We start from the raw sequence: 27,358 nt of genomic DNA on the forward strand, positions 1-27,358 counted from the left end.
ACATGAAGGACCTCGGAGTTTCATCGGACCGCTCCACCCACTCTCATTCTATGCCAGGGTTGCCATGTCCTGGTTGGCTTACCCTAGGAGTTTGACTCCCCTTGCAGTTGTCACACCAGCGATCTTTTATGTCCCCCCACCTTGGAGTTTTGACATTTGGGCAGCCAGACGTACCCTTTGAAAGTCGCCCCAAAAATGCCCACCGCCACATCAGAATGTTTCACTGCACGACTCCATTTTGTGCCCCCTCTTCCCTGGGCACTGAGCTGTAAGGATGTGCCAGTTGCTTTGCACGCAGGGTTTCATACATGTGAGATGATGCCCACCTCACACAAAAAGGAATCGGCCGGCGCAGGGAACAAACCCAGAACAAGACAGATGGGCACTCCATGCCATCAATGGCTCCACTTCATGTTGGGTGCCCACCTCTGCCCAGTGAGGTCACTTCTCCTCTTTTGCTCGCTTTGCTGCACCAAAGGACATCATATGGGTTTGGGGGCTTCCTAAGATGGGTGTTCAACCACAAGGGCACACAGTGCGCAGAAAGCTTCACAGCCTGGCACTATATTCTGCCGTGTAAATGTGTAACATTAGGTGGATTAACTTTGCCTTCTAGAAAAGTGAACCCCATGGTGCCATCGCCAGCCTTGCCTGCCGCCCCTCCTTTACACTGGTAGGGGGGCAGCTGGCACACATCTGTGAGGCCGAGCCCTTCTCCTGGTCAGCTGGTGTGCAGACATGCCAGCGCTGATGATGCAAATGAGCCGTGTCTTATCGTGCCAGCGCCGCGCCGCTTCCGTTTCTTCCAAGACGCACTTTGGCCTTTGACTCCCTGAGTGGCTCATTCGTGTCACACACACACACACACACACACACGGGCGTCCTCGCACTCCTGTCGTTGTCAAAACAGACCCCTGCCTTGCCCGCGGTTGTCGCTCTTCAGTTTTCGTCAAGCCGCTACTGTAAATCTCCAGCCCGCTGTCATCCTGCCCGAGTGGGAGCCGATGTGCCGCTCTGCTTCCGGACCCCCACAATGAGCCCCTTTGTGGAGGCAGTGCAGCTGCTGAAATCTGACGAGCAGCAGGTGCATCGGCAAGGCGGTCCTCACAAACGCCAGGCTGCCGGGGGTGACTCTTCTCAATGGGCTGATTTAAGTGGGCAGAGAGCTTCACAGACTGGCCAGCAGGGGGCAGTTTGAACCCCGCAGTGAGCTTAGGATGAGAGGCCGAGGGGTCCCGGGGTCCTAAAGCACCGAATGGGGCAGGTGGGCCAAACCCGGGGCCCATGGACAGATCAAAAGAACCAAAGGCATGTGCCATCTGAGGAGGACGTGGCAGCGGCATTTTTTTTTTTTTTTTCCAAGTTGTATTGTTTATGACCCGTGTCCTGTCCTTTGTCCTTTAATGTCCTGCTAGGTGCCAGCGCCCAAGCTCTTCAGAACTGGACAGACTCGTGCATCGCGACTGCCAGCCGTTTGTCACCCATGTAGTTCACAGTCTGCCTGGTGCCATTGTACCCAAGGAAGCTGTCATGAGTGTGTCAGGCTTTGAATTGAACTGGCATCGGAGGGGCCTTGTGGTGACCGGCCCTAGGGTGGACAGGACGCCTTGGTGCACACGGCCCACTGCCGTGATGTTCGCGATGAAGTGCCCTTTGTTACCGTCGGCACGATTTCCATATGAAAAGTCGCCAACAGAGCGGGTCTTGTGTACGTGCGCCGGCTTATCGGTCCGATCTGAAGATATGCAGAGCTGGCGGCACAAGAGCGCCTTTCAAAGTCACCCCCTGGCCACAGACATCCCAGGAGCAGAGCCTGCCTGGTGCCCACATTGGGTACCCGCCTGCCTCTCCGTTCAAAATCCTTGGCAGCCAGGCTGCCCAAGTCTCCTACTGGGGTGACCATGCTGCTCCCAGGTGGGCTCTTGAGGGGTGGGTTAAGACTGTGCGTGGAGGTCAGTTTCAGATGGCACCTGCACCCATCGTCTACCTTCCAGCTGCTTCTCTGCAAAATCATCTCCTCAAATAAAATGACGGGCACCAAACGCCTGGCGAGGCTTTACCGGTAATCACATTAATATGTTCACCCCGATTGTGGTGGAGCTGCAGCCCACCCTGGCATCATTGGGCACAAGTCAGGGGAGCCCAGGAGAAGAGCAGTGTGGCACGTGCAGGCTGGCAGACGGGAGGTAGCACACTGCCATGCCATCGTGCTGCCCGTGCTGTGTTATCACCTTCAGTCCCGTCTTCTGCCGTGGCTGCCCTGGACCCCATGCGTTTTGGATCTTCTTGGATGCAGTGCGCGCTGGCATTATATAGCGCCTTACTGCGGTGGCATACTCTCCTAGTGGGCTGTTGGTGTGGAGTCAGGAGATCTTGTGACACAAGGACACTTGTATAGCGCCTTTGTGTTTGCTTTGTAAATGCATGGTGACCATCAAGTGTCCTTTCTGTAGTGCCTCATATGGCACCTTGTCCATCGTGCGTGGCTTTGTGACCGACCGTCTAACAGGCAGGCCCCCCTTATATAGCGCCTTTCATTAGTGAGACACTTTACAGGACCTCATGAACCAGTGGCTTACCCAGTAGGGTGCACTAATGGGGCTGACCGACCCTGGGCATTCCTGTCTTCTTGGTGGCACAGAGGTTAGTGCCACTGCTTCATCATGCCAGTCGGTGCCCACGGTTCAGTCTGTTTGTTTTTTCCCCCTGGGTCCTCCAGTCCTCCTTCCACATCCCAGTGTTGTGTGCTTGTTCGTGGGTGATGCCAAGTTCGCCTGGTATGAGTGGGTGTGCCCTGTGATGAACTGGCTCCCTGCCCAGTATTAGTCTTATGCCTAATTGGAAACTTGTATTTGAACCCAAGAGTGTGCCCTCCTTCTGTATAGCGTTGGTGCCCATCTTGTGCCCAGTGTTGGCATCAATTGCCAACTCTTATGTGCCTTGGGACAGAGTGGCACCCTATTTGGTGTTTTACCTTCCTTGTGCCCATTTTGTACCAGCCGATTGACCCAGCATAAGTGTGCCCTGCAATGGATGACTTCCAGATCTGGATTGGTGCCCTTCTTGTGCCTCCCTGGCTGGGGCTGTCAAGATACATGCCCATTAAGGCTGTTTTGGTTTTCCCTGATTAAATGGTGATGGACTGGCATCCCATCTGGGGTTGGTTCTTGCCTTATGCTTTTTACGTTATGCCACCGTTGGCACTGCGATATCTTTCATTGCATGTTGTCCTCACGTTTTTAGTGCCAGTAAGGCCTGGCAGTCCAGCTTCCTTCGAGCCTTCCTGCCCCTGGTGTCCGCTTGGCGGCACGTACTTTGCATTGATGGCCTGGCACTCCGCAGCTCAAGTTGACAGAGGCTGATAAGATCGGGTGAAAACGGCCCGCATTTGGCTATTCAAAGCAGCGTGTCTTGTTTTCCCTGGAAGTCCCCGAGCGGCATTGATAATCCGCCGTGCCAGCTGACGCCACATGCAAACTCCGATTTGCATCTCATTTTTTTCTTTTTCCCTGACCAGTTATTTCCTGCATCCCGATTTATTAACGTACTTCACGCTGCCAGTGCCTTCGTCATCTGTGCTGGCGCAGCCAGTCGGCTCTCGGGTTCAGTACTTTTTGGGGGGATCTTCGTCCGGGTAGAACTTTGAGCAAGTGTGGGCAGTGCTGGTGTGGCACCCTGTGCAGGGCAGGTTTGGAAGTCCACAAGACAAGATGGTGTATGTGACCTTAGGCCGATGGCCCCTGTTGTTAATTTAAGACCCCCGGCCCACCCCCGTTTATTAAATTTGAGCTTTGTCGCCCGTTTGTTTGGGGTGCCCATCACAGCCTGAGGCTCCTCTGGGTACACATCAGTTCCAGCCTGGTGGCACCGGGTGACACGATGGCTCTGCGTCATTTCAGTACAGCTTTGTCGGCACCTAAACCGGGTCGACCAGTGAAAGTGCGCCAGTTCACTCCTGGGTTAAGAAAACACAGCCCTCGGCTGCCAAGCCCTCCTTTCCGTCAAATTTGCCTCTGAACTGTTTATCCTGAGGCTGCCATCTGCGCCGTCTGTCAGAACGCAAACCTGAGAGAAGGAAAAGGCACAGGCACAGACCTGCCCACAGCCGGGCACATGTGTGCCAATGGAGTTGTTCCCAGTAGTCCCCCACAAGACCTTTGGCATCAATACTCAGTGACTGGCATCGATGCCCTCAAGATTTGGTTTGAGCTCATTGGCTAACAAGCACAATGTGCCAGTCATATGTGGGCAGTGGAGACAAGGGAAGAAAGCTTGGCAAGCAACTTTATGGGGTTCCATGCCTTGTGCCCCTCGATAAAAGGCCACACCCCTTGGTGCCCGTCTCTGTGATTGTGAACTCTGTGATTGACACTGGCAAATGACATTGACACTTGGCATTGTGGGGGTCCATTTTCTTGTTATAATTAATTATCATTCAAAATGAAAGTCTGATCTTCAGAAGAAAGGAAACCCAAGGAGCCGTCTTGCCCCTCTTCTACCTCAGTCTTCTGCCATGCCTGCTGAGGGTTGCAGTCCTGCCCGTCATGCCCTCCTCATTTATGGTAAGTTCAGGTGTTTTCATCTGCTGTCTACAGGAGGCGCAGTAGAGCAGCAGCAGTTGGCACAGACGCCCGAGTCTCGGCTATAAGTGAGCACCATTCATGCCAGGAGTGGCCCAGCAGAGTCGCTGCCCATGTCTGCAGATTGGAACCAGAGCGGCTCCTTCTGTCCTGCCAGCTGCCCCCGTGCCCACTGGAAGTGCTCTTTGACCCCCCCGGAGCCTGGGATGGGGCTGTTTCTGTCCCTTGGGTCAGTGGCAAGGCGCTATATAGGAGCAGTGCTCTGGTCAGCGAGTGTCCGCCTCTTTGTGATGCCCCTGCCTTCTCCTCTCTCCACAGGTTGGGAGTCTCAGCTACTGGAGACGGGATTTCTAGGCATCTTCTTGTGCCCCTTGTGGAGCTTGCAGAGGGTGCCGCCAAACACTCCGCCGTCTGGCATCGTCATCTGGGCCTTCCGCTGGCTCATCTTCCGCATCATGCTGGGGGCGGTGAGTCTCAGTTTGTTCTTTCGGGTGGTTGTGCCCGGTGGTTGTGGACTGTTGAACCTTACCCAAGATGCCAGGCTGGGCCTCCTTATCAGTCACCAGTGCCCTCTGAATGCTCTTCTTGGGAGAGTCCTTTGACCCCCCCAGTAAAGTGAGCTCTCTTGCGAGTGCCTTATGGGGGGACTGGCTGTCGATTGGGTTGGTGGGCTACAGTTCATCCATGCTTTATACTTCTTGTGCTGGAAGCACTGGGCACAAGTCCCTTGCAGGGCACTCACACACGTGCCAGTTTAGAGGTGGCACGCACAGCAAACGTGTGCACCCCTTCACCCCGAGCCCGGTGGGTTCACAGTCACATTATGTGACCAACTGAAGTGGTCCCAATGTGTGTGGAATACACTACGGTGCCCACTGAAGCACTGGCATCCATGCAACACTACTTGCCCTGCTTTGTCCTTGATGACCCTCCCAGGGTCTTTTCGTGCCAACTGGGTATTTGTCTCTGCTGAGGATTTGTCTCTGTGGCATTACGCTGCCCACAATACGCGGGTCTTCTGGTTTCAGGCCAAAGAGACCCCCGTCTGCTCTGCTGCTAAACATGTGCTGTGTAAGGCTGGCTTAGCCCTGCCAACTGCTTCACTAAGGACGGGCTAACCTCATGACTGCCCCCAAGTGGGTGCACCGGCGATATGCTAAATGCCCACCCATTCATCCCTTTTCTCATTCCCCTCATTGCTCTGAAGGCTGTTCCAGAAGTTAGTGGGCAGATGCCAACTTCCCTCCTCCTGCCACAGTGTAGGTTGTGACCCATCTGCAGGGTATGAGAGGAGACCTGGAAATGTCACATTCGGTGCCAGCTGCCAAGGCATTGAAAACCTAATCAGCGGCTCTAATCCATATGCAACTGTGCCACCTGGGCACTCGTCGTTCACCCCAACACAGACTGCTCCCGGGAGCTGCAGTGCATCATGGGATGGCACTGTGAGTTTAAACATTTTAGACAAAATCTGAAATGCCCGGGCATGAGGATGGGCAAAGGTGGCAGGAGCTGTGAAGACATATGAGGCGGGACCTGAGACAGCGGCTCACCCTGAGCTTCCTGATAGGGGAAGAGAGAGAGAGCGGGTAGAAGGTGGCACTTGAGTGTAATAAAACGCAGCCCCCCGATAAACCTGACGGTGGGGGAGGGGTCCTTTTGTGCCGCCAGCGGCCAGGACTGCCAGGAACTTAGCAGTGACCTGAAAATCAGTTTAAGATGTGTGGGCGCAGAAGCTGCTCATCTGTGTAATGAGAATCAGAACATGGCAGTCGCTGGGGGGCTTGTGGTTACAGGCGGGGGGGCATCGGGGTGGCAGCTCTTCTTCATTTGGACTGCAAAGCATCATGTGGCGTTGCACACACCCCTCACCAGACACAAGGAATGGAGGCAGTTTATCTCGGCCCGTGTCGCCACCTTTCAGCCGCTGTGCCACCCTCCCACACTCCAGTCAGCGCTGATCGACGTCTTACGGTGGGCACCTGGTACTCGAATCCTGAATTTGACTTTCTCCAAGTCAGTGGGCCCCTTAAGTCTCAAACTTGCCTACTGAATGTGACCCCAGACGGGCATGGCTTTGGCACAGCGTGATGACGTTCTGTGTGTATATGCCAGGCTCGGTAATGCCAGCGTAATCCTCTCCTGGCCCTCTAGGGGGATGTCATCCCCATTCTACAATACCCTTGGGTGTATTTGTGAAGTGGGTATGAAAAGTGCCCAGGACGTAGTACTGCCTGCTGGCTGGCACCCCTTTAGAGGGGCCCCCTTATCCTGAAATGAGAGTGGCCATTAAGAAAGTGCTGTGGGCACCTGGGTGGGTATTACTGAATTGCAGCTCTGGAGAATTGAGCTCACAGAATTCAGGTGGATGCCAGGGCAAAGGAAGACAGTAGGGAGTGGGGGTGGGGATCATCCCACCCAGAGTGAGGGGGGGGGGGTCCTCCTTTTTTTTTTCTCATTTGCACTGAGATGCCAGGTGGGTGGTGCCTGCTCCACCCACCTTAACGGGCTCCTTTCTCCGCCGCCGTCGTCGTCCTCCGTGAAACTCGAGGATGCGGCTGACGGGCGGCCAGTTGCTGCTGATCCCCTCACGGGACTCGGCCTGACGTCATGCGGACTCAGCACTTCAACAGCTGCGCCATGCCCTCTGCCAGCGCGGGATGTGAGTGACGGCCGTAAGGAGGGAGTTCAACGCACCGATCCGAGGTTTCCTCTCCCCACCGTGACGGTGCACCTGTTTCAAAATGACACCAAAAAATGAAAAAGTGAAGGCGCAGTCCCGCCAGACCTGCTTGGGGTCGTAAAGTTGGCGTTTAGGGGACCACCAGCTGCCGCAGACGTTCATCTAGCCATTTCGTGGCTTAGTCTCCGGGGGCTGCAGTTGTGTGTCCCACCCCCCGCCATTTCCAGGCGTCCCACCGCAGCCGTGTCTGGCTGAAGTGCCAGTGTCACATTCTCATGCCAGCCTGATCCTGCCCTGGCACGGCTTTCAAGAGAGATGTGGCCCAAGTGTGTTGCTGTTTTTCGTTGGTCGGTGGCACACGACACGTGCAGTGGTCCGTCCGTCTGTCTGTCCACTGCTGGTCACACTCGTCTTCACCTGTCCACTTCAGTTAAAGGGTCCCTTCTGTCCCAATGGCCACCTGCAGGTCACTTCAGCTGCTCTTTGACACCCTGAAGAGAGGAGCTGCCTGCCGTGGGCCCGAGATGGAGACCCGCTGTCCTGGCCTGTTGCCCCCTTGTCCACGTATTGCAGTTTTCTAACCCCCACCCAGCCGAGGGTGTGCAGTGCTGCCAGGTTAGGCTCTGACCCTCCACCACAGTCCTTTGTGTTTAGCAGGTTGGCTGGGGCACTTTGTGTGGTTTTATGTCCCCATGCCAGCTGTGTTTTCATAGCTAAGTTGTCACGGTGGGTACTTGTGCTGCAGTTCAGTGCCTTAGCCACTAGGGGACCTCTTTAATGTCCATTGCATTTCCGTGTGAAAGGCGCTATATGGCGGGTTTCCATTCATCCATCCATCCATTATCCAACCCGCCATATCCTAAAACAGAGTCACGGGGGTCTGCTGGAGCCAATCCCAGCCAACACAGGGCACAAGGCAGGAAACAAACCCCGGGCAGGGTGCCAGCCCACCACAGGGCACACACACACCCCAAAGCACGCACCAGGAACATTTTAGGATCGCCAATGCACTTCACCTGCATGTCTCAGGACTGTGGGAGGAAACCGGAGCACATGGCAGCCTTCTTCTCTTCCATTTGTGTTCTCTTTGTAGGGCGCTATATAAAGGGTGGCGTGCTGCCAAAGTCTCGGGTTCAACTCCCAGGCCCCCTTGCTGTTCCCGTTCTCTCAGCATTCCGGTTTTCCCTCCCATCTCTCCAAAAAGTGCCATGCGTTGTGTTGATTTGGGACTGGTGACCTGGTCTGTCTGGGTGGGCACTGACCCCTCTCTCCGGTCACCCTGGCGCCCCCGAGCAGCCGTGAGTCGAGGTAATTCTTGGTAGCGAGAGCCAATCAGATCGCTTTCCGCTACCAAGATTCTACCAAGAATTGAAAGCTCGGGCCAATCGCTACCGGCCAAGAATTGGCCAATGACGGCTCGCTCGGCTACCCAGAATTGACGAATCACGACTACCAAAACTCGGAAAGGGCGGGCCGGCCTCCTGTCAGTTACTGTATTCTGCCAAAGCTTGTGTGAGTCGCAGACGGGCGCTCGGCGATTTGCGTTGCTTTTTGAACTTCCTAAAAATGTTACTCACGAGTGTCGCTTTGTGCCGATAGATTTACATTCACAAACACATTTTTGAACGATTATTTTTAACATTCTTGGTATATATATTGTATCTATATATAGATATAATAATGCATAAATATAATAAACATTGAATTGTATAATCATAGTTTAATTTTACAGAGTGAGCTTTAATAATAATAAGAAGAAGTGCTGTATAATTATAAAAATACAAATCCTACAGAAAATGAACAATGTGTACATAAAAAAGACCTTCGGGAAGTCTATCTGGTATATAAAGATTAGTGTGTGTGTGTGTGTGTATATATATATATATGTGTGTGTGTGTGCTGTTTACTAGGACAGTTCTATCAACATTTATTTATATATATATATATATATGTGTGTATATATATGTGTGTGTGTGTGTGTGTGTGTGCCGTTTACTAGGACACACGTCGTTGTATCAACATTTCCCTTTGCAGTTTTTCCACATATTTTATTTTCCCAACTCCTTCAGATGAATTAAATGTCGGCGTCATTCAGCAGCGATCAGAAGATTACTTCCCAAATGTTCTGAATCCTTACAAACACAAGGCTGTGCGCTGTTCTTATTTATTCGTCGTTCTTGCGGCCCTCGTAGTAAAGGCGCTATATAAGGCAGTGAAATGCGTTATTCTTTGTTCTAATTATGATTCGATAGAAGGGCCAGCAGGCCGGCGGGCGGTTTGTTTCAGTGTGATTTTTAACTCTGCTTGTCGTCCGTGTGTTCCTTGACAAATCATTCACTAAACACTAAAAGCGCCGTTCGTTGAAGACAAAGCTTTCCCCCCCTAGCGCCCCACCCACACCCCCCCAATACCCCCCCATACGTTAATGTACCTTCAGTGGGATTCGCACTCGGGTCCCTCTAATAATTTCTGGGTGATCGTCTATCAAGAATGTCAGCTGCACCTCGACTAATGCGCGATATCCTTGGCGCAGGTTTGCGGACATGGGACTGTATATTAGTGCTTGGGATGTGAACCATTGACCACCTGAAGAAGGAGGCATGGGGGCACCGGCCAACTAGTTCCATGTGTGTGAACTGAAGTGCCCACCTGCCTGCCATGGCTGACTTGTAGCAAGTGTGGGAAAATGCTGCCCGCCAGGCCAGTGCGACTTCCCCTTTGTCCTTATTTGATTAACTTTAATGAGATAAATGCAGGAATGCAGCATCGGCACACGTGCCCGCTGTCCTCGTCCTGGCGCCCCTTTCCCATGCCACCATTATGAAGATTAATTCTCCACATTTCTTTGATTACATTATGTGGGATCAAGTGGTGAAAGACCCTCTTTATGCTCTGCCTTTTGCACTTCCACCTACTAGTGGCTCCTGGAGATGGAGGATGCTTGACCTTTGACATCCCCCAGCTGCAGCCCCCCACCCCCAGTGTCCTCGAGGGGTCTCTCCCTCTCCCCATCTGACCCTGGCGACCGGCGCTGATTTGCCGCTTTCCCCTATGGCTTGTAAGGTGCGGCTCTGGTCACGAGTGAGTCACATGGCAGTGACGGTGGCAGCGCCCAGCTCACCTACAGAATGATGCCACTGCTTAACTAGTAGGGGGGTGCACTGATGCCCCTCCACTTTTATTTTTTTTTTCTAAGTATATTCTAACTGTCTACCTTCATCTTGTAATTAAATCGGCTACTCCAAAGAAAAGGCGCCCCCTGCAGGGTCAAACCAAACAGACGAGGGCCAAGTGATCTGCGTGGCATTGAGATTGGTGCCCCTTGCCAGATGGCTGACTGAGCCCATCAAAGCTCGCCAGTCCCTTCCACTTAGTTTCTCTGAAATGACATCTAGGTGAGTTTTGAAGGTCCCTAAAGTCCTACTGTCCCCCCTCGTACTTGGTCACTTGTCCCATCGGTCTGTGGTTCCCTGCACGAGAACTCCAAATGCGGGTCCTTACTACCCAGAATAGTACAAAACTAATTGGGCACTCAGCCTTTGGGATTGGTGCCCCCTGGTGGACAGCTGAGTGGGCAGGCTCTTCTCTTTGGCCCCGAGTTCAGTGACTGAGTGACATTAACTGTTGTAGGTGACTCTGTGGCTCAGGCGCACCGCCTAATGACTTAAACATTGGCATTCAACAGTGGTGCTCAGCTCACTCACGCACAGGGGGTGGCACCGCTGTAGTCAACTAGACTTTTATTTGTTTCCAAGGATATGGCGACTCTTATTTGTTAATTCTAGAACTTACTTGGCATTTTGAAATCTGTCTGTCTGTTCCTACAAGGACCTGGCGCCCCCATTAGGCCAAAGCCATTCATTGCTGAGGTTGTGGCCGCCTGCTGTTATAAAATGGACAGGCGAGTGGCATTGGGGTCGGCGCCCCCTGCAGGATGGCCGACGCTGGTGGCTGGGTGCTTGTCTGTGACCCGGAGTTGGTGGAGTTTACTATGTGGCTGACTCCGGAGTGCCCCCTCCAGGGCTGGTCTTGGCATTACGTTGTAAAGGTCCGCTCTCTTACACCCCAAATCCCTGTTCAGCAAATGTGGCGGGGGTCCAGTTGCTCCTTATTTTTGGGACGTTTTTCAGCTGTTTCTTCTAGAATTTGTGCAGAGACCATGGCGCCCCCTACAGGACCCAAGTATTCCTTTGTTTAGGTTGATGGGGTTCTGGGTGCCTGCTCTTTGGTCAGGAAGACCACATGATGGATGGATGGATGGGTGGGTGGCATTGGGCCCGCAGCCCTCCTGGAACTCCATGTCCGTCAAGCCCCCCCCTCATCACTGAGCTTCTCAAAAATGGGGGCTCTTAAATTGCCGACCAGAGACGGACGCAGCGATGAAGGCGTTGGGGCGCAGAGGCATCTCAAATCTGCGTCACTGTCCCCAGCCAACGCTTTACAGGCGTGACTTTAGGTCACTCTTGGCCTGCTTGTGTGTGGCACCCCTGCTGCTCTCCGCCATCTCCCGCATTAATTAGCCCCTGAAATGAATGGCCACTTTGTTTCAGGGAATAAAAAAAAAAGAAATCCATGGAAATTCTGACATCCGTAGCCCAAAAAAAAAAAGGGAAAAAGCGAAAAGTGCAAGTCTGTCCTCCTGCCGGGGGGCCTTTGTGATCACGGAGCTCGGGGGTCTCGCCGTCATGGAGTCCCAGTTGGCCTATCCGGGGGTCCACACGTCTTTACCAGCTCATTGAGTCGCCAGCCGGACCTCGGGTGGTATGGAGGAGCCCTTCAAGTCGACGGGCACCTCGCTTACTTTGCAATGCCAGTTGTGCCATCATGGGCTGTGCTCATTAGGTTTACCCGCTCATGAATGACCTTGGCATCATGCAGTTGGAGTTCCTTGTGCCCGTGTGGTGAAATTCTCTGCCATTGGCAGCGTTGGCCTACGCCGGTTCTACTGAATTTCCCTTGCACTTTTATTTGAAGCCCCCTGTCGCTCTTCTCAGCTCGTGTTCTGCTTGGCACGTCTCAGCCTGGCATTGGAGTTCGCAGATGTCACAGTTGAGCAGGCAGCTGTAGGGCTCCTCGTCTTGTTCTTGTGTCGGGTGGCACCTTTGAACTAAACCGTGCTGGTTGTGCCACTGGGGCAGCTGGAGAGTCAGAAAGCACTTATGAGCAGTACTGGTGGTGGTGGTGGTCTTCACCTCCAGTCAGATATAGTGTGCCACTTGACAGCTGGCATTATGTACCCAGCCAACAGCTCTTAGAGTGGTGCTCGTCACAGCTGGCCTCTTGTGCGCCCGTATTTACCATTTAGACACAGTAGTTGGCACTGGTGGGCACCCCCTGGACTCTTCCTGGGGCCTTGAGTAGGTGACACTGCTGAACTGTCCCCGTGCTCCTCACAGCTGCTCTTTGTTCTTCTCCCGTCACAGTCACATGCATGGTGGGTGGCGCTTGTGGCCGTGACGTGTGCCCATCATGCCTGGCATTGTCTCCTCATTCCTTCACCTCTTGGGTGCAGTAAGTGGTCCGACATGGCAGGCCTTGTTTAGACTTTTGTAGCCCACCTTGCTGTTGGAGGTTGCTGGGCTTCTTCACATGTGGCCTTCTGCACCCCTAAATCCAGCAGGTGACACTTGGGGACGTGTCCCTGTGCCCTTTACAGCTGGCCTTATTCAGCCATCGTGTCGCCCTCCCTTGTTAAATTGAAGCCTCGTGGAGGTTGCTGGGGTGGCATTGCATCTCACTGCACCGAGTGTCACATACAGCGGCGGGTGCCACCAGAGTTAATGACAGAGATCTGGAGGTGAGAAGGGTCCCCTTTTAGACGGGTGTCAAAGCCATGAAAATCATTGGGAGCACCCGACTGTCCCAGAAGAGTGCGGTTTACCACCTAAATGCCCCGTCGCCCACAGGAGGACCATCATGGCGCTCATCTTGGCGATGGTTTGATGCCAGGGGTTTGTACAGTGACTGCAGGTTCAGGTGGTCCGGGATGTCACACAGAGGTGGCTTGCAGGGGCGTCCAGATGAAGTGCTCTAATTCTGCCTGCTGCCGTGATGCCTTCTGGGCTGATGAGAGTCCTGCCAGTTCAGTGCCAGGATGAGGTGTGTTCCGTTCTTTTCGTTATTTGAGACCCTCGACAACAGAACCACCGTGGTGACATGAAGGACTGGCTTTATTTGGTGTGCCCTGCCAGCTGAACCCTGGCTAATGCCAGCTGGCACTAAAATGTCTTGAATGGGGGGTTTCCTGGTGGTCATCCTGTCCGAGGGGGGTCTGCTCGCTTCACAGTGCCTCCAGTTCTCTATACCCGTTGTTCTTTTCTGAAGGAGCTGGCACTGTGTGTGGCCTCGGCCCACTGCCCCATTAGGTGCCTGTGCTGAGGGTCAGGGTGGAGGAGGGTGCAGTGCAGTCACAGGTCGAGAGTTCTCTTTGCGGACCGCCGCTCTGCCACCCAGGCTTGTCCTTCCATGGCACTGTTGGGTATTCCTGGTGGCTTCAGGGCAGTGAAGGTGGTGACAGGGTGGCAGTCCTTGCCCCTTTGTGGCTCACCCGGACTTTGTGTTTGTGTCACACAGGGCCTGATCAAGATCCGAGGAGACCAGTGCTGGAGGGACCTGACCTGCATGGACTACCACTACGAGGTAGGTGGGCCGGAGGGGAGCCATGGCTGAGTCTGCAGATGTCAAATAGCGGGGCAGGTGGCATCATGTGGCACTCCAGTGTCCTTTATTTGTCCTTCATGTCCGGTGGCCTTTCTGTATCCACATATCTAGCCGTACAATGTCCTGATCCTGAGGTGCCCTCTGAGGTGGGGGGCACAAGGCCCAAGTCATAAACCTGACTTACTGCGAAGACAACCCTCATGCTAAGTTCCAAGGGCTGTGCATAAACCCCAAATGCCATGTGGCATGGTCCACATGAGTGTTCCAGCGGCACCCAGAGGGGTGCTAGTCTGTTGTAGGGCACACACACACACACACACACTCATGCCATCCCACCTTCAGCTACACATCTTTTGGGATGTGGAAGCGAAGCAAAGTCAGCACCTGGGCCAGGGGTTCAAATCTGATGTACCAGAGCTGTGAGACGTCTGTGCCAACCTCTGTTCCACTCTGCCAGCAGAATTTGGGCAAAAAAAAGTCCCATTTCAACCGAGGAATTGCCCACCTCAGGCATTCTAGCAGGCTGTAGAAACAGGTTTACACTTGGATGGTGACATGTGACGTGTGACAGGCCACCTCGCACACCCACAGCCCCCTCGATGTCCTCACGGCTGCACTGGCAATGGTGAACAAGAGCGAGGATGGCAGGATAAAAGCCTCCCACCCGCCGCCGTGCCCCCCAGATTCTCCCCTCTCATCCCAGAGCTTTAAAGGAATCTCTTTATCTGCCGGCTCTGTCTGCCCTTTGATGTCCCCTTAGAGAGGCGGAGACGTCGATCCCACCACACAAGACCCCGTTTGTACTCCGGAGGCAGACTTTAGCGCCCCTGAGATTAGCGTGTGGTGACGACGGGCGGCCGGTCTGTGACCCGAAGCGGCTTGAAGGACGAGACAGTTCAGCTGTTGTATAGAGCCTTTCATCGCGGGCCTTCATCTGTCTGTCTGTCTGTCTGTATAGCGCCTTTCATATCGGGTGTCTCACCTGTCCTCTGTATCCTATAGCGCCTTTCGTGTCGGTCTCTCCATGTCTTTGATCCGTGACGCTGGTGCCCTTTTTTGATCACACGGCACTTCAGCTCTCCTGTGCCGCCATATAGCGCCTTTCATTCAGCTCTTTTTTTTTTTTTCATGTTGCTCATGTGATGTCCCCCATTTATTTTCTCGTCTCGTGTTGCTCCTTTTCTTTTGATCAGAGTGTCCGTCATATAGCTCCTTTGACTTTTCTCTCTCTCTTTTTCTATTATATAGCGCCTTTCCTCTTACGGCAGCTTTGTCATGCAGTCTCTCTCATATAGTGCCTTTCCTATCTCTCTGTCTGTCTAGCTGAGTCCGTGTTGTGTCACACGTCACCAAGCTGTCCCACACACAGCTGATATTCTTTGTCCACCAAGCCTTATGTATTTTTGCCAAGGCGCCCTACCACTCTCGGGGGTCTCATGTCGTTTTGGTTGGCAGTCTCCACTCGGTCGCCCCAGAGATTGAAGTGAACAGATATGGGGGTCCGAACTTGCAGAGACCCACATTTGAAGTAGAGTGAGGTGGGCTGAGGTGGAGCAGAAAGCCAAAGGGCCAGGCGTCGTCACACAGGTGAGGGGACACCGAGTTTGTGGGTAAAAAGCAAGTCTTCCCTGAGAAGCCCCCCAACACCGGCCCCTCGCACCTTGCAGGCGGCTCTGACCGGTCCACTGACCTTCACCAGTGTTAGGGGCTCCTCCTGGCAGCCATGGAGCCTTTTCTGATGTCACCCCTCAAAGGGACCGTAAACGTCACCTGCTATCTGAGGCCCTGGTGACCCACTGCAGGCGCCCACATGCCCACCCCCAGTGGCCGTGACCGATTTATGGTGGTCCTCAGCATGTGCCCCTTCAGCATCTCCAGGTGTTTTTCATCCGAACATTCTTTTTGCCGGCCCTTGTTGTGACTCGTAGTGCCGTTGGCACAGCTTTCTGTCCGTTTGCCATCTTGTCTTTTGTTTATGTTGAGGGGTCTCGACACCAGGAATGGTTCTGGAGGGGCTGTCTTGGTGTTGGTCCCATAAGTCAGACCACCACCTCGACCTTCCTGACAAGCCTCAGGGCATCACAAAGACACAGTGGAGCAGGACAAAGTGATTAGTATGAGGTGGGCATGGCGAGTGTGTGGTGATAGTGAAGATGGCAGCGTGGCACTGTCTTGGCTGTAAAGATAGCCACAGCAGGTTGGTGATGGGGGTCACCTATGGGCGAACAGCCAAAAGACTGGGCAGTGGTCATCATTATGGTCATTGGCATCAGTCAGTGCTGTGATGGGCTGGGGGATCAGGACTGCCTCAAACACCAAATCCCCCCCCCAATCCCCCCAAATCCTTGGGGGTTCATTAATGAGGCTGAGTTGGGCAGCGTGGTGTGCCAGGTCATAAAAGAGCCCGAGGCCTAAGCCGGAGCCCCCCCGCCCCAAATCCCACCAGGGCTCGTTTGGTTTCAGCATGCTGCCCGCAGTGCCATAGGGTTTTGAATTTTAACAGTCGTCGAAACAAAAGAAATACGGGCTCGACGGTGCCCTTTCACCTTTCAGCTAGTAAAAGCTGCCAGTCTTGGCCGGGCACCTGATTTCATCACAGTTTGATTACAGGGGCCACTTCCTCAATCGGCGTGCAAAGCAAATTGCAGTCATTAGCACTCGGTGAATGGCGCAGATCATCACACGTGTGCCTGGCAGGTCTGGGGGTCCTCGAAAGGGGCCAGGGCTGTAGATGCACACACACAGGCGGCACACGAGGTGTGTAATGGGCGCCCTGGTCAAGCCTGCAACTCATTACCTGCTAATGGGCTCCTGTGAAGCAATGCAGTTGGCAGCACTGAGGTGCCACGCTTCTGCCAAGTCCTGCATTACTGGGTGCCCTGGTGCCATTAAAACAACAACAAAAAGCAAAGACTCTGCTCACGCCAGTCTGTGGCACGGGGGGCTCGTTAGAACAGAAAGCCTGTAAACATCGTTGCTGTTTTTACTCTCATTTCTGGTGGTCCAGGTGGCCCCAGCAGCTGGGTGCCTGCCCTTTTACCTTTAAGGGGCATGCCAGTCTACAAACCGGCCCTGCTTGCCCACCCTACGACTCTCATCATGTGATAGTGGCAACGAAGTGTGAGAGGAGAGTACCATCCAGCAAGGGCGACATCCTCTGTGCCAGCAGGTCACCCCCTCGTCCCTTAAAAAACGTGAAGCTTCAAATTGGCATTTCTGACTGCACTACCCTTCCTAAGAGTGACCTGTCCAGGTAAACGGCAGACCACCTCGAACCCGAGTCGCCTGCTCCCACCGTGGCACGTCAGGCTGGAAGTGAAGGGTGGTGGAACTCCCGAGATGCTTGATGTTTTGGTTCCGGTGCCTGCTGAGGTCACCCCTTGGGGCTCTGACCCCACATTTGGTCCAAGAGACACCCTGACTGGCTTGGAGACCCCTTAGTGTGGGTGACGATGATGTCATTATATGTTGAAGGCTGTTCACAATGACACAGCCTGGTGACCTTACCGAGGCAAAGAAGCAGCAACAAAATGCCAACAAGGAGCGGGTCACGTCGGACTGATTCGGCATAGGTGACCTCCTGCGAACCCTGCGTTAATCCCACCCGGAAGGTCAGCGATGACATTTGGGAATCTGCAGCAGCCAGCGAGAGGGTGATGAAAGGTGTCGAGAGCTGGCAGGATGAGGACAAACCTGAAGACCCCCGGGGGCTTCCACACAATTTAAAAAAAAAAGAGGCCACAAAAAAATGTCACGAGGCCCACGGCGCCCGCTGACAGCCTAATGAATTGGTCACGCTGAGCGCCAGGCATAGCTGTGTCTCCAAGAAGAAAGGCGCCATTGTTGTGCACCCCCCCGGAGGCCGCCCACCCCTACCTGCAGTGAGGCGGGCACTCCGCTCTGAAGGGAGCATCGAGAACTTGCATTGGTGGCTTGTCCTTTTTTTTTATGGGTATGGTCTGTCCCTTCTTTTAGGGTGGCTTGTGTCATAAAGTGCCTTTGCTGTTTAGGAATGTTGTGACCTCTCGTTGGTGGCTCGTCACTTTGTCATATAGCACCGTTCATTACGATACGTGCCATTACTGTCTTCCCGCTCTGTGTCTGTCGTGCCATCTTGTGCTCCGCTTTTTAGGCTCGTAACGGAAGGCGTCTTGGTTTATATAGCGCCTTTTGTGCATCGCTGGCTCGTCGTCGGTGCCGCCGTTTCATGCTGAGCACTGTGCTGTGCCTTGCCTGCCTGTGGCGTCCCCCATTCTTGGGTCTCCATGGTTACAGGTGGCCGATCCCCATCCGTCCTCCATGTCCAGCACCCGGTCACATGGCACTGGTACTGCAAGTGCCCCTCGCCCCCGGTGCCCACTGTTCCCACTCCCTCTTATTTCCCCTTCCAGGAAGGAGCCGAGAGGCCTGCAGACCCCTGTGGTCCCCGGCAGCCCGAGCCGCGTTTGGTGGACGCCATCCAAACCGCTGTTTGTTTACTTTGGCGTCCGGGCAGAAAGCCGTCTTTGTAATGCAGGCCTGAAACGTCTGCGGGCCAAACTTGTGCTTGGCGGTCCCGCGACCGCAGCGCTTGAAAGTCGCGTCCCATTGTGCCGCTCGCAGGACCGCGCCGCTCATTTCCACTTTAAATATCGGATGTGTGCGTCCGGCCGCCTTTTGTCTTATGGTAATGGAGACGAGGGACGGCCACCGCAGGGCGGGAGGAACGACTGCTGCCCCCGAGGTTCGATTTTGGGGCTGTGAAAGGAGCTATATGAAAGAGCAACAGACTAAGTGAAGATGGCAGCGCCACTACGAGCTCGGTTTGAGAGCTGGCGGGCAGCGGGGGACTGCAGCATAAAGCGCCCATTGTCTCGCGTATTTCATCAGAGGCCTTAAAGTCATGGAATCCACAGTCCTGCCGTGTGTTGTTGGCAGCGGCCCATCCTGGTGCCCGAGGGCACTCCTGCTAGAGTCGGGCCTGTGCCCCGAGCTGACACCCGATGTTTTGACGTTTTTTAATCTTCAGTCTCTGAAGGGCACCACATGATGTGAGCCGTCATCATGCAAGGCGCCATGTAACACGGGGCTCTACGGAGTGATCATGTGATGTAGCTCGAGGCCAATCCGGTCGCAGCCTGCTCTGCACCCCTGTGCCAATGCCTTGTTCCTGTGCTAGCATTTTTGCGTATATAAAGTGAGGTGACCTCAGTGGGGTAAAGCAGATGGCAGGATTGTGCCCACCCAAAAAAGGGTCCTCTGCCCACCTCATACTGGCATCCTAGCAATGCCCCTGGCAGGCACTTGAGGAGGCACTCGGCACACAGTCTTCAGTTCTCCACATTACGCCTTTGAGCCACTCACTTTAAGGTGCTGGGTTGGATGCCACAACGGTGCCAGTTCAGTCCTTGCTGCTGTCACAACTGGAGACCCTGTGCCAGTCGCTTTATTGAAAAGAGCAAATGGGGTTCACAGCACAATGGCACGTGATACAAGGTGGCAGTGAAGTGAAGAGCCAGGAGGGTGACATTGGGGTATAGGGGCGCAAAAGGAAAGTGCAGTGGGCATAGACGGCAAGGAGCTTTACTGTCATCCAGGTTTGTGTGAAGTGTGGGTGCAAATGTTTGATTTAGGTTTTGTTCTTCAGCTTTTCCCTTTGCTCGTCCCTCCTCACCCAGCTTATAGGATCGTAGAGGACGCCCATCATTTTTGGCCTCGTCACCAGGGCTGTGGTGTTCATGTCACCACACATTATGTGGTTCTTGTCAAAGGCTGGCAGTGCCCCCGGCTGGCGTGTCTGCTGTCGCCGCGTCCATCGTGTTTAATTTACAGAATGGGACTGGAAATGTCATGGCAACCCAGGGCGCGCTGCCAACCACATTTAAATTTCAATCTAGCACTGTGCCAACCTCTTTATTTGACGATATGTTCATAAACTTGTGGACATCTTAATTTGTAAGATTATGACATCAAAATGGAGACTCGGGAAGGCTGCCAGTCATCTCGTGGTGCAGGCCGGTGCCTCCCAGCTCCAGGGTATTTCAGTGGCATGTGCCTCTCGGCTGCCTCTCCTTGTACTTGTGTGTGCCCACTTTCTCCCATTGCCATGCAGTGCGCCCACTTGTGGAAGACCCTCCCAAGCCAAAAAGGCAGGCTGCTCTGCCCGCCATACGGCGACCGGTGCTGCAGAGCTCGCCAGGCCCTCGTGGTCTTTCCATGGCGAGGGTGCCCGACAAGCCAGTGGAAAAAAGCTGCTCACTCACTCCCTCCCTCTCTCGGCGGAGCTGCCGGCCCTGGTTGTGTCGTTTTGGCACGGGGGGCGGCCAAGTAATGCAGCCAAGCTTGTGGCACGGTGCCCTTATCTCGGCCGCGGTAATCGGGGGTGGCAGTCAGGAAATGCATCATTGTATCTGCCACCCTTGGCTGCCAACAGCACGAGCAGTAAAGCAAAGTCATCCGTAACACCTCATCTGTGCCTGCTGGCCTTCAGCTTGGAAATTTCCTCAGGTTGAAAAACGGCGACGCCCTGTGAAATGAGAGAGAACGGAGTGCCCGGCGGGCAACGACGTGATGAGGGCACCGGGCCGCCACTTGAGAAGGTGGCAAGGGTATAGTCCGGGTGTCACCATGGCCACCTGCTGCTCATTTGGTGTTTAAGTGTCTAGTAATTTGTCACCATGAGTTGCCCCCTCATCATCTCCGTACCTCCTGCCAGTCACCCAGATAGTCAGTCAGTTGTTCGAAGTTATTTGCGTTTGCTGAAACCAAAAAGGCCAAAAGGCCGACCATCTTTAGGATCATGAAGACGTGGAACCAGGCTTCCTGAATTGAATCTGGGTGCGCATGCCCGCTGTGCCATGGTGCCAGTCGCAGTAGAGCTTCAGCATGCAGTTTTATTTCTGTTTTGGCGGGAGATAATATGAAAAGTCCCGAGTTAAATAAGTCGTGCCAGGGGCTCGAAGCAGGCAGGCACACCACACCATGCGGAGAAAGTCGCTGACGTCAAAACGGGTGTCATGCCTGCTGTGGTGCCCTCGCCCTCCCGCTCCCTTACGGTGGCCCCCGTGAACACTTTGTAATTTCACTCCGATCCCTCCTGGTCGTCTGGGATGTCGTCACGGTTGTCTGTTTTTGGAATTTGCCCCCTCCTGTTGGGGGTCTTTATGTTAAATAGACGTCATTATAAATACGGTGGACTCGCTATGCGTGTGCTGTCCCGTGCCCACTGACTTGTGGGTGTTAACGGGTGCCCCACTGTTGATGCCCTCGACTGTGTGGCCCTCTAGTGTCTGGAATGCATGGCACAGGTGGCTGCTGCCTAACATGGGCACTGCTACTGAGGGCACACAGTGGCTACAGCGCCCTCTAGCGGCTTCGATGAAGTTGAGACCCGCACGTGCCATCAGATGTCCCGTCATGTCCCTTGTGCTTGGAGGGTGGGTCCTCGCTGATGGCACTGCTGCTGACTCCTCCCCTCATCTGTTGCCTTGACGTTTGTGAGTTGTGCCATTTTTGCTTGGATTTTCGTCACTGGGTTGCCTTTGAGGTGACGCCTTTTTGTGTCACCATTGTATTTGTGGCCGCCTTTCATTTCCATATGCTGGAGTTTTTCTTTCTTTCTTTCTTTGAACTTTCAAACCAGTTATTAACACCGTCAATCCCCCCATCCAACCCCTCGCCCGTTTCTGGGCCTAGTCAGGTCCAAGCCTGCTGCTGGTAGTTGGGCGCAGGCTGGATTGGGTGAGCCTCTGCTGGGCTGGCCAGTGAAGGCCCCGGCCCGCTCAGTGGTGAGAGGAGCTGTGAGGTCGATAACGACGAGCGTCTGAGCCAAACCGCGAGACGAGAACAAAGGGCAGGAATGACAGACGGAAACGGGAGCCGAAGCACCCAGAGGTGTAGGTTTGAACCTGCAGCTCGGCTGAGGAAACGTTTCCATGGATGACCGTCCAGCCTGCTGTGTTGTGGTCAAAGGTCACGGCCTCCAAGGACACACCCCTGACAACAGTGTGTTAGCCGTAGCAACGGGAAACCAAAAGGGCAGCAGCCACAGAATTACAAAATGGCCGATGAATTGGTCCAAATGAAAACGAAGAGGAGAATTTGGACCCTCGAAGGAGACTCGGTGACCCACCAAACAGAAGACGGAGGAGCAAGAGGGGCTCACCGGCCGGGGGTCTTTATTGAGGCTTGCAGCTCTTGCAGGGGGTTTCCTAGCCTCTCTCCCTTGGCCTAGCTTTGTCTCTGGTGGTCTTGCCAGGTGGTTACTTTTGGGGGTCTGCTCTGCTGTGGTTTAGCTCGCTGTTTTTCTTTATTAATTGATAAATTCATTCCAAGTTTTTCACTCCTCTTAGAAGGGGGCCCTGGTTTGGCATCGCTGAGGTGGGTTTTGTGTAAATCTGGAGTGCCAGTCACCGTGTGCCCCGCTGGTTTGGCTTATGCCCCTGTCCCTTTCTTTTACTGCTTACCTTGCGCTTGACCAGCTGGTAACGTTTACCGTGGTGGGTGGCACGTCACTGTGGTGACATGGTGCCTTCCTGACCCCCTTTTATCTTCTGCCCTTCTTCAGCCCGGTGGTCCCGTCATTGAGGCCCTCCGCTGGTTGTGTTTGCATTGCCCACCACCAGGGCTGTGACAAAGCAAAAAGAACACAAAAAAAAAACGAAAGTCGAAAGAGGGGGGCCGCAGACTTATGACGCACACAAACCCCACCATCCGGAAGTCTCAGCCCACCAGCCTTTATACCTTTGGCCTCACCTGGCAGCCATCACAACAATCTCGCACACAATGGCGGCGCCCAGTAAAACCGATTGATGTAACCGGAAGACCCCCAAGACGGGCGAGGCCAGTGAGACTCACATCCGCGGCCCCGAATGACTCGGAATCCCAGAACCAGTGAATGTAAAAACCCCCACACTCCCCAGTCTCCCACTTCTATCGACGTGATGCCCGTCCGCGGGTTCGCCTGGCAGCCTCGGTGCGCTGGGCCTCTCGAGACGAATCACAAAGCGAGAGAAATGGAAACATCTGGGCAAAGAAGAATACGCCGAAATGTCGTCTGACTGCACATCTTCAGGGCCTTCACTGAGAAACCACAGCAGGAAGCGGCTGCACGGGGGGGACTGGGGGGCTCCAGATGGCGAAGGAAGCCTGGACGGGATTTTGATTTACTGGGAGCGTCAGAGTGCAGTCCCGCTGTAGACGGCCAGGGGGCGCCGGCAGGGGGCACACTGGACTCCTAATCAGGCCCGTCCCGTAGGGGTGGGGGGCGCACACCCGGGCAGGTGACACGGGGGTCCTATGGGCCTGCCTTGACTTTTCCCCATCACGAACTTCCCAGACTGGAAATCCAGAAAGTCAAGGGGCGAAGATGAAGGGGACAGGAGTCAGAAACCTGCAGATGGAAAAGTCGAGTCAACCAAAGCGGACCACCAAAGGAGAATCGAAGGGCGGGTGGCAACAACGGCACACCAGAGGGCAGCAGAGGATGAGCCGCAGATCTGAGTGAGCAGTCAGTCAGTCACGGGACACGCCCCTGGAGACACACCCCTAGCAACCGTCCATAACAACGGAGGAGATCAAATGGGCGCTAACTTCGTTGAAAGCCAAAGCCCACCGTGACATGGCGATGACTTGGGATTGGAAGCGATGCCCTCCTGTGGCTGTGCCCTCTGCTCACAATCCATCTCTCGTCATCTTCACTTTCTTGTCTTTCAATTCACCGTTGGGGTTTTTCACGTCGTTGATTTCTTCCTGTGGCTGGGCACCGCCATTTTGTTTATGGTTGCTATGGCACAAGTTGAAAGGCACACTGTGTGCCCACCCTGATGACCCCCCACTATTTGTATTGTGTTCATTTGTGTTTAGTTTTTTTTTTTTTATTATTTTTATTAAAAGCCCTCCCCTCCCGTTTCGAGTCATAGGACCCATTCCTCTTCTGTGGGTGCCACACAGGGTGGTTCTGCGTCCTGGTCTGCGCGACGGAGCCCTTTGCTTCCTTCGTTTCCGTTATTTGATGCGAGTAGGGTGGCTCGTTGGCATCAATTTTCAACAGATGGCAGGACTTCCGAGGTGCCACAGAAGAGTTGGAGGGCTCTTAGGTCAGTGGCCAGTGGGGACAACAAATTGATGAACGCACAGAAGCCGAGTCGGGGCTGCTAAGATGACGTGAGCCGATGTCCCCTCCAGGTGTCACCTGGCACTGGCTGGAGGCACTTCCAGTGAGCCATGTGGGCACAGAAGGCCCTAGAATGACATGCCATGGGTGTTGAGCCCTCCACAGAGGGCAGTGCCAGTGAGGTGAGGGGGGCAAATCTGAATGAAGCTGGTGTACAGTGACCAGCCCTTCTGCTGACGCTCAAGATATGTGTTGTGTGGCAAAAGCTGCACCATCAGCCTGTGATCAGCTGGCGTGGGCTGGCACCAATAGACATTCTTTATAAGGGCACAGCATGGTCTGCTCTGATCTCCAAAGGCTGCCCGTCCAGCGGTTCACGAAGTTCCCGAGCCCTGGAGCAGAGAGGCCGACTTAGGGGTCACATTAGTGTGCTTGAGCTCATTCTGCGGGTTTGCCCCCCTCGGTATCGATGAGATGGTCCGCGTCAAGCTCTGACCCACCAGCCGCTTCTCATGTGGGCATATCGAGACACCAGCCTTGATGCCAAATTTCCAGCCCTGTCTCACTTGCTTCTGCCCAGTAAAGGCTTCCAAGCCAAGTGGCGGTGATGACACCGTCATTGTGGACCTGAGCCCACCAACTCGTGACATTAATTTGCTGTTATGCAGCAAAATACAAATGGTGTTCTCTGTTTCCTTGGTGACATCAGTCTGAGCGCGGTGACACCTTGGCCAGCTGCTGTGTCTCATTCAGCCTGCTGAGGTAAACCAGCACCTTCCCTGGCAGACATCTTGTGGGTTTTGGTGCCAGCAGGGCAGTCAGAAAAGAATCGGTTTGACATGAGAAAGAAGCCACAAAGCCGGCCGATGCTAAGTGAGCCCTTGGGCATCGTCACCAGGGTCCTCCGGCCCCCATGTCAGCTTTAAACTAGCAGGTCTGACCTGGCACTCTTGGCAAGACTCGAGACCGAAAGACGACCTGCTTTGTGTGATATACGAGTGAAGGGACAGAGGTGGCACCGGCACTGGACGGGCATCACAGATTTGGTTTGATCTGAGCCCATCGTACTGCCCCCCTGCCCAAAATGACCATCTCCATCCCAGCTAAGGGCAGCCGTGGCTCGGCATGTTCCTCAACCTTTGAAGGTCCGCACGCCACCTAAAGTGGGGCTTCAGACTCGGCCTGTGCCAGCTGATGGACGTTTGGCAAGTCACTGCTTGTGTCTCGTTATTCTTCCAAGCTGAGGACGCCCGTCCGTCTCCCATGGACTGGTCACTCTCCACATCCAGACCAGTAGGCTAATGGTATGTTTGCTTGCATTGTGCCCCCCGATGCCAGCTGGCCATTTGGCCCACCTAGCTCATCCATCCCGTGTGCCAAAGAAACATCAGATCCCAAAAGTCTCGCTGCCCACCACACTGGGTGGTCTCCTAGTCCTTGTGTCTGTGGTTCTCTGTGAAGAAAACTTTTTAGCAGTTGTATGAAATCTGCCAGTGACGAGTTTCAAACTGTGGTCACAAGTGGACTGGAGACCACCGTCCTAATCCCCTCTTGGAAGACTCCGCTCCTCCTCAGTTGGTCCCCCATGGCACTGATTCGGCCCACTTGCTCGTCTCTGGACTTCCTCCAGTGCTGCTGTGTCTTTTGTGTAATATGGAGCCCTGCGGGTGAGACCCCACTAGTGTGCTATATGGCTCATTTGACTTCACGTTTAGGGGGCGCTATATAACCCAGCTGCCTGCATGGAACCTCCTTTGGTTTTAATGGCTCGGCTCCTCGGCCGCTCTCTGTGGTCCTGAATCAGCCCACTTGTTCTTCTGTGGACCCCACTAGTAGAGCCAACATTATAGCTGGCAGTGTTCGTAAGCACCCGTCTTGACCCACTGCCCCTTTAAACACTCCTGTCCTGTCCCCTGCTTTAGTTTTCAAGGCTCCGCTCCCTCAGTGTTCTCATCCTTGGCTGCTCTCTGTGGTGCTGGACTTCCTCCTCGCCCGCAGCAGTCATGGCACCTCCTCCCCGGGCTTCATAACGCCATCCTAAACCTTGTTGAGGCTCTGGGTGCTGTTCGGGGTGTAGCCGTAGTCTCCGCATGTCACAAAAGACAAAGCAACGCTGGAGGAAGTCCAGAGACGAGCAAGTGGGCCGAATCAGTGCCACGGGATCAACTGAGGAGGAGGAGGAGCTGAGACTTCAAGCCAATGGGGGTTCGTTCATCACATCCTCGATTCAGCAAGCTCAGAGTCCTGGGTTATATAGCGCCCCCTATAGGTAGAGTACAAGTCAAAGGAGCCATATGACATGCTAGTGGGGTCTCTGGGTTACAAAGGCAACACCGCAGCACCAGAGGAAGTCCAGAGAAAGATGATGAGGCTGATTCAGGACCACGGAGAGCCACCAAGGAGGAGGAGAAGGTGGAAGGATTTAGGGGTTTGGAATTAAGTGGTACGGTGGCTTCCGTGTCTTACTTGACAATGGACTTGGTTAAGACCACACCAGTCAAGGGTAAGTTCTGCCCAGAGACCCCACTGCTCTTTTCACGTTGGTCTCCCTGTCGTCCTGCTGGTGCTCGGCACACACACACACACACACACACAGACGACGACTGCTGGAGCGGAGTGTCACTGCTTTGGGGACCCTCGAACCTCAAATCGCCGGTGACCGGGATTGGTGCCCTCATTTCGGCCTCTCGTGCGCATTGCCCCCCGATGTCCTCAGCTCCGTGTTCAGCTACAGGTCCTGTCGCTTCCTGCGCGTGTGGAGCCGTGTCACCCGTTGTTGTCCCCTCCAGATTTATGGCTTGCGTTGTGCCCGACATGAAATGGCTGCCAGATGTCCCGGTTTTGTAATTTCCAATAAGTAAGCGCATCCTCTCGTAAAGACGGCTCCTTGAGATTCAAATCAAATCAGCATGCGAGACCCCCTCTTCTGCATTCCTTTAATGGTCCTGCAGAGATTTGTGGAGAGGGGGGCATGGCGACCGGAAACAATATGGCCGCCAGTGGACAAGGAGAGACAAAATGGTGGCACCGGGGGGGGGGCAACTAAAGTCATGCAGGCACATTTAATAAACATAAAGATGACAAACATCCATGAGGGCAGAACTGAGTGGTCACCACACACACCCACCCGCCCTCACCCATCTACTAGGCATCTTGATGTGCCACCCTGCTGCACCTCCTTGTAGTCAAAGCGTCGACTCTCAGCCCGCTGCCCATGACTTGGAGTGTCCGACTGAATTCCTTGTCATCATTTTACAGGCAGCACAAAGGCCAGGCTAGTGACACAGTCGGGGGACGGACCTGCGGCAGAAGTGACCACAGTTCTGGGGTTTGTTTGAAGAG

General features: G+C 54.2%; 1 protein-coding gene across 2 annotated transcripts in view; it reads left to right on the forward strand.

Annotated features, from left to right (window-relative positions):
* lmf1 (lipase maturation factor 1) overlaps positions 1–27,358 on the forward strand; it is a 78,348-nt gene that overhangs the window by 27,409 nt on the left and 23,581 nt on the right. The window contains exons 4-5 of one of the 2 annotated variants that reach the window (XM_039776547.1): positions 4,899–5,047; positions 13,837–13,902. In XM_039776547.1, coding sequence (XP_039632481.1) covers positions 4,899–5,047; positions 13,837–13,902 — 215 coding nt within the window. The remainder of the gene's footprint in view (positions 1–4,898; positions 5,048–13,836; positions 13,903–27,358) is intronic. The other variant, XM_039776548.1, reaches the window with a different exon arrangement.

Source organism: Polypterus senegalus, chromosome 13 (genome assembly GCF_016835505.1).
Source record: "Polypterus senegalus isolate Bchr_013 chromosome 13, ASM1683550v1, whole genome shotgun sequence".
Taxonomy (NCBI): Eukaryota; Metazoa; Chordata; class Cladistia; order Polypteriformes; family Polypteridae; genus Polypterus; species Polypterus senegalus.